Genomic DNA, 7,554 nt, shown 5'->3' with positions numbered 1-7,554 from the left:
CAATGCGTATGCATAAGCTCTAATATGCATATGGGTGTTTTGAATTAATCATCACCTTAGAAAGCGCTGTCCATTTCGTTGTGTTAGGCTTTGAAACAACATCCACAAGGACCATGTTTTCCACTCAGTTTCAACAGGAAGGCCAAAAAGATAATCAAGGACAACTCCCATCTGAGCCACTGCCTGTTCACCCCGCTATCATCCAGAAGGCGAGGTCAGTACAGGTGCATCAAAGCTGGGACCGAGAGACTGAAAAACAGCTTCTATCTCAAGGCCATCAGACTGTTAAACAGCCATCACTAGTACAGAGAGGCTGCTGCCTACATACAGACTTGAAAATCACTGACCACTTTAATAAAGGGAACACTAGTCACTTTAATAATGCCACTTTAATAATGTTTACATATCTTGCATTACCCATCTCATATGTATATACTGTATTCTATACTATCTATTGCATCTTAGCCTATGCCACTCTGATAATGACATTGCTCATCCATATATTTACATGTTCTTATTCCATTCCTTTACTTAGATTTGTGTGTATTAGGTTTTTGTTGTGGAACTGTTAGATATTACTTGCTAGATATTGCTGCACTGTCGGAACTAGAAGCACAAGCATTTCGCTAACCATGTGTATGTGACATTACATTTGATTTGATTTGACCTGTTGTTGAACTTCTTTCTTGAAATTGATCAATCACAGTGAGGTGAGTTTTAAAAGAACAGTAATGTTTTGATGATAAGTGTTTGATATGATTTTCGATTGCACTTGCATTGATGTCAGAGTGGTTAAAGAGACAATAGAGCACTGAGTACCAGGCCATTAGCAAGTGGGTACTACCAACGCATATCCAGAGTGCATAAGAGGATGTTACCATGACTCAATGGTCACATGGAATTTGACTGTGGTCATGACTCATGACTGCCGGTGTTGCGGTGTCACCACAACAGCCCTATGTACCTGTATGTCAAAGTGGTTGTATGACAGAGTGGTTGTTTGACAGAGTGGTTGTTTGACAGAGTGGTTGTATGACAGAGTGGTTGTATGACAGAGTGGTTGTTTGACAGAGTGGTTGTTTGACAGAGTGGTTGTATGACAGAGTGGTTGTTTGACAGAGTGGTTGTATGACAGAGTGGTTGTTTGACAGAGTGGTTGTTTGACAGAGTGGTTGTTTGACAGAGTGGTTGTATGACAGAGTGGTTGTTTGACAGAGTGGTTGTTTGACAGAGTGGTTGTTTGACAGAGTGGTTGTATGACAGCGTGGTTGTTTGACAGAGTGGTTGTTTGACAAAGTGGTTGTATGACAGAGTGGTTGTTTGACAGAGTGGTTGTATGACAGAGTGGTTGTATGACAGAGTGGTTGTTTGACAGAGTGGTTGTATGACAGAGTGGTTGTTTGACAGAGTGGTTGTATGACAGAGTGGTTGTATGACAGAGTGGTTGTTTGACAGAGTGGTTGTATGACAGAGTGGTTGTATGACAGAGTGGTTGTATGACAGAGTGGTTGTTTGACAGAGTGGTTGTTTGACAGAGTGGTTGTATGACAGAGTGGTTGTATGACAGAGTGGTTGTTTGACAGAGTGGTTGTATGACAGAGTGGTTGTATGACAGAGTGGTTGTTTGACAGAGTGGTTGTATGACAGAGTGGTTGTTTGACTGAGTGGTTGTATGTCAGAGAGGTTGTATGACAGAGTGGTTGTTTGACAGAGTGGTTGTATGACAGAGTGGTTGTATGACAGAGTGGTTGTTTGACAGAGTGGTTGTTTGACAGAGTGGTTGTATGACAGAGTGGTTGTTTGACAGAGTGGTTGTTTGACAGAGTGGTTGTATGACAGAGTGGTTGTTTGACAGAGTGGTTGTATGACAGTGTGGTTGTTTGACAGAGTGGTTGTATGACAGAGTGGTTGAAGGATGCCCTCCCTGCTAGGGCCTCCAGACACCTGATACCAGTGGTGCCTACTGCCAGTGGTGCCTACTGCCTATGTGTGTCTGTCCTGGCACCCCTTATTTATACAGTCTCTGGTCTGACCTAGGGATTTACACTACAGAAAGCAAGGGCACATGATGCACACAGATCATGTGGGTTACTCTCTTTATATGATAGCATTGTGTTGAGCCTGATTCCAGGGGCCATATGTAGCTTCTCAGAGTAGGAGTGCTGATCTGGGATCAGGTCCCCCTCTTTATGCAATCTTATTAATTGTGATCTAAAATAAATCTGTACGCCTACTCTGAGACTGTTGATAAATACAGCCCCAAATAGGAAAACCACAGCAACAAGAACAGGGAGGCAAAGAAAAAGCTACACTCAGGAATTAAGGCAGCCAAACAGCAGTACAAAGTCAGGCTAGAGCAGCAGTTCTCCAGCAACGGCTGCTTGTCTGTCTGGAAAGGACTAAAACACATTACCAACTACAAACCAAAAGCTCCCCCGGCAGCAGATGACCCCTCACTGCCAAATAAACTAAACAAGCTTCACTGTAGATTTGACTCACAAAGGCCTTTCAATCACAAGGACAATACCCCCCACATCCCCTTCCTTGCCACTTCCCTCCCTCCCCCATTCCGTTCCAGGTTTATTTTTTTTATATATTTTTTTACATTTTAGTCATTTAGCAGACGCTCTTATCCAGAGCGACTTACAGTTAGTGAGTGCATACATTTTTCATACTGGCCCCCCGTGGGAATCAAACCCACAACCCTGGCGTTGCAAACGCCATGCTCTACCAACTGAGCTACACGGGTAGAGGAGGTTCCTCTCTCCTCTACCTCTCTGCCATCCCAGGAACCCCCCACCCTCCCTCCCCCAGCCTGTCCAAGACTGCCCTCTCCCTTCCCCCAGCCTGTCCAAGGCTGCCCTCTCCCTTCCCCCAGCCTGTCCAAGGCTGCCCTCTCCCTTCCCCCAGCCTGTCCAAGGCTGCCCTCTCCTTCCTCAGCCTGTCCAAGGCTGCCCTCTCCCTTCCCCCAGCCTGTCCAAGGCTGCCCTCTCCCTTCCCCCAGCCTGTCCAAGGCTGCCCTCTCCCTTCCCCCAGCCTGTCCAAGGCTGCCCTCTCCCTTCCCCCAGCCCTTGTCATCACAGAGCAGGAGGTCAACAGACTCTTTAGAAAACAGAACAGCAGGAAGGCTGCTGGCCCAGATAAGATCTCTCCATGCAGCCACACTTAAGCGCTGTGCTAACCAGCTCTCCCTGGTTTTCACAGACATATTCAACCAGTCACTAGAGCAATGCACTGTTCCTGCCTGTTTCAAATCTTCCATCATTGTTCCAGTCCCGAAAAAAACAAAAGATGTCCTGCCTGAACGACTACAGACCTGTAGCGCTCACCTCGGTCATCATGAAAACCTTTGAGCTCCTGGTACTGTCTCATCTCAAAACCAGCACTCCCTCGACCCACTGCAATTCACCTACAGATCGAACAGATTTGTGGACGATGCTGTCAACATGGGCCTTCACTACATCCTCAAACAGCTCGATAACCCAAAGATATACAGTATACAAGGATATTGTTTGTGGACTTAAGCTGTTTGTTCAACACCATCATCCCAGAACTGCTACAATACAAACTCTCCCAGCTGAACATGTTTAGCTCCATCTGTCAGTGGATCACTGACTTCCTGACCAAAAACCTCGATCCTGACTAGTCTCCCAGTCCCTGCCGCTGAAAAAGATCCCCACAGCATGATGCTGCCACCACCATGCTTCACCGTAGGGATGGTGCCGGGTTTCCTCCAGACGTGACGCTTGGCATTCAGGTCAAAGAGTTCAATATTGGTTTCATCAGACCAGAGAATCTTGTTTCTCATGGTCTGAGAGTCCTTTAGGTGCCTTTTGGCAAATTCCAAGCGGGCAGTCATGTGCCTTTTACTGAGGAGTAGCTTCCGTCTGGCCACTCTACCATAAAGGCCTGATTGTTGGAGTGCTGCAGAGATGGTTGTCCTTCTGGAAGGTTCCCCCATCTCCACAGAGGAACTCTGGAGCTCTGTCAGAGTGACCATCAGGTTCTTGGTCAACTCCCTGACCAAGGCCCTTCTCCCTTGATTACTCAGTTTAGCCAGGCGGCCAGCTCTAAGAAGGATGAAGGACACAGTGTTCTTGGTGACCATCAACACTGCAGACATTTTTTGGTACCCTTCCCCAGATCTGTGCCTCGACACAATCCTGTCTCGGAGCTCTACAGACAATTCCTTCCATGGTAATACTCGATACACCAGCACCAGAAGGACACAAGGTAGGTTTTAGGAGTAGCAGAGGTACTCTAGCTCTCTATCTTGTTCTATAATGCCACACTGTCTAACTCACTTTTCTCTCCTTTCTCCCTCTCAGACCTGCATTTCTCCTCCACTAGATAAAAATAGAGGGATGGTAATCATGGTGTAATGGGTGTGATTGAACAGGGGACCTCTTGCACGCCAAACCAACCATTAGACCAAGAGGAAATCCTTGTGGTCTCAAGGTGATATTTGGGCGTAAAGCTCTCAGGCACGACTACCTCATCACGAAGACGTGGTGATTCCAAATCACCTCTACTACAATGGCAACCACAGTCCCTCCGCCAGTGCCTCTGACGGTCTTGTCTCGCTGGTACCTGTACGCCATCCACGGCTACTTCTGTGAGGTCATGTTCACCGCCGCCTGGGAGTTTGTGGTCAACCGCGACTGGAAGTTCCCTGGTGTTACCAGTGTGTGGGCTCTGTTCATCTACGGGACCTGCATCCTCATCATGGAGCACATGTACCTGGCCCTCCGAGCTCTCCACTGCCCCCTGCTGCTGCGATGCCTCATCTATACCCTGGGGATGTACATCTGGGAGTTCAGTACAGGGCTATTGTTGACCCAGTTTGGGGCATGTCCCTGGGATTATTCCCATTTTCAGTATAACTTCATGGGGTTGATCACGGCAGAGTACGCCCTGCCATGGTTCTGTGCGTCGTTCATGATGGAGCGACTGGTTATACGTAACACACTGCGGCTAAGGATGGACACGGACGGAACAGAGGGCGTCAAGTCTGATGCAGGCGTGGGAGGAGATGGGGGAGGAGATGGGGTAGGAGGGGGGAGGAGAGAATGGGGTGAACGAGGAGGTACAGAGGTCAACGGTTTCCTGAAAGTGGACTGAGGACGGAGCAAAGAACACTGAGGGCCGGTTTTAAAAACACTGATAAAACTAATCCTGGACTAAAAAGCCTTCTCAATGGATAATGTCAATGGATAGTGCTTTTTAGTCCAGGCTTAATCTGTGTCCAGGAAGCGGTCCCTGAATCGTAAATCTTCCCTTTAGGAAATGTACACTTTATTTTATTTTTTATTTAACAACATTCAAAGTACTATAGTTATGTAGCTTCAGGTTGCAATCTGAAGTAAATTCTGTATTGACTTCAAATTTGACTGGGTCCTAAAGCAATGCAATAGCTTCAATTCATTTTCATGTGGAGAATGTTTTTCGACAGTTAGTGACAGTTAGTGATAGAGTTCTGTATGCACTGTAGTCTGTTTCAAAAGGCTATTGATTTAGAGTAGCATACAGCTCAGTTAGGTGTACTCTTATAATGTACTGTATTGCACATGCCCTAACCTGCTGTATGAATGATGTCTCAGGTACCTACATTAATTGTGTGCAATTTCTACTGTATTACTGTTCTTCCAAATGAAAGAGAAATCCTAAATCAGGAATTCTATGTTCAGAATCAGAATCATGGCAATGTCTAGATCAGGGCTCTCCAACCCTGTTCCTGGAGAGCTATCCTGTAGGTTTTCACTCCAACCCAGTTCCTGGAGAGCTATCCTCCTGTAGGTTTTCACTCCAACCCCATTTGTAACATACCTGATTCAGTTTCTCAATCAGCTAATTATTAGAGTCAGGTGCGGTAGATTAGGGTTGGAGTGAAAACCTACAGGACAGTAGCTCTCCAGGAACAGGGTTGGAGTGAAAACCTACAGGACGGTAGCGCTCCAGGAAAAGGGTTGGAGTACCCTGGTCTACATGTAACGACGTGCATGTGATGTCGTCATTCACTGTGAGTCAAGGTTGTTGTCAGCGTCACATTAATAGAGATACTGCCACCTAGCGGATTTGATAAGATACTGCACCTGAAATCCAGTAGCTGGTGCGAGATTTGGTTCTGGGTTCCTTCAGAGATTATATTGGCACCGAGAACGACCATAAGATGTGACAAGACAGCACAAACAGATGTGGGACCATATAAATAGATTCACATTCTACTTCTGTGTGTGGGACAACCAGGCTACCTCAAACAACGCCGATTCAAAAGCAATAGATCAACAATGCAAAGCGATGACTATTATCGTTTTATTTTTAATCGCTTTGGTGCTATTTTCACAAGTACGTGGTGCATTTTCAAAACTCTTAGTACAAAACTCCAAACTGTAACCCACTTGTAACGCAGCGAGTCTCATATTCAAAAAGTTGTATTGTGCATTCATTTCATTTATTGATTTATTCACCAAAACACAACAATGATATCTTCTCAATTTAGTTATTTTAACAACCAGTTAATCAATAGTAAAAAATGCTAAATACAAGATTAAAAATTGCCCTTTGAATGTAACATGCTACTGTACTGTAAATTACAGTACATTTCACTGTTTTCACATTACACTTGCACTACCCATTAAAATGAACTGAACCTCAAATTTCCATAATTTCTATACCATGTGTGATCAAAGGTGTGATAATTGAAGACATCTTTCACAATCATTGATGCAAAAAATAAATAAATTGTTCAGATATCATTACAACATACTGTAGGTATACTCTAATCAAATGGAACAAATGAAAGGAATGAAAGAAAGAAACAATATTTAGCAGGCATTAGTTTGCATCAAGGCTGTCTTGAGCATTTGGCCATAGGTTCATATCGACATGTCAGTAAATGTCCTCATTGTTCATGCTCGTGGGGAAAAACCGTTTGGCATGGTGAATCTAAGCCTGACATGGGGCGGCAGGTAGCTTAGTGGTTAAGAGCGTAGTGCCAGTAACCGAAAGGTCACTGGTTCTAATCCCCGATCCGACTAGGTGAAAAATCTGTCGATGTGCCCTTGAGCAAGGCACTTAACTGTAATTGCTCCTGTAAGTCGCTCTGGATAAGAGCGTCTGCTAAATGACTAAAATGTAAATGTAATAGGCCTGGATTTGATGTCACTGCATGCCTCATCCATGGCCTGAAGGAGGGTGGTACGCTCCTGGGGATGGCAATCATACATATTTTACCTGTATTGTGTTTTGCAGTATTGTATTGTACTTATGTATTGTAGTGGTCCTGTACGTGGCTCAGTTCATAAGAGCATGGCACTAGCAACACCAGAGTTGTGGGTTCGATTCCCACTGGGGTCACATATGAAAATGTTTGGACTCACTGTTGTCACTTTGGATAAAAACGTCTGCTACGTAAATGGCATATATTACAGTTACAATGCAATTTTACTACTGAAGCGGTGTGAAAAAATAACCCAGCAACTTCATTCTGGACACATGTTTACTGAATAGGGGATGCATTTGTTACATACAGCACATCTCTGATGTTGTCAATAT

At 45.0% G+C, this 7,554-nt stretch overlaps 1 protein-coding gene across 1 annotated transcript in view; it reads left to right on the top strand.

The window, feature by feature from the left end:
* The window catches only part of LOC121544257 (transmembrane protein 229B-like), a 16,007-nt gene extending 10,886 nt beyond the window's left edge, over positions 1-5,121 (top strand). Inside the window, exon 2 of the mRNA XM_041854171.1 lies at positions 4,329-5,121. Coding sequence (XP_041710105.1) covers positions 4,537-5,121 — 585 coding nt within the window. The 5' untranslated portion in view covers positions 4,329-4,536. The remainder of the gene's footprint in view (positions 1-4,328) is intronic.
* The last annotated feature ends 2,433 nt before the right edge of the window (positions 5,122-7,554 follow it).

Source organism: Coregonus clupeaformis, chromosome 29 (assembly GCF_020615455.1).
Source record: "Coregonus clupeaformis isolate EN_2021a chromosome 29, ASM2061545v1, whole genome shotgun sequence".
NCBI lineage: Eukaryota > Metazoa > Chordata > Actinopteri > Salmoniformes > Salmonidae > Coregonus > Coregonus clupeaformis.
Note: the sequence above shows the minus strand (reverse complement) of the source record. Positions and strands in the feature narration are given on the sequence as shown.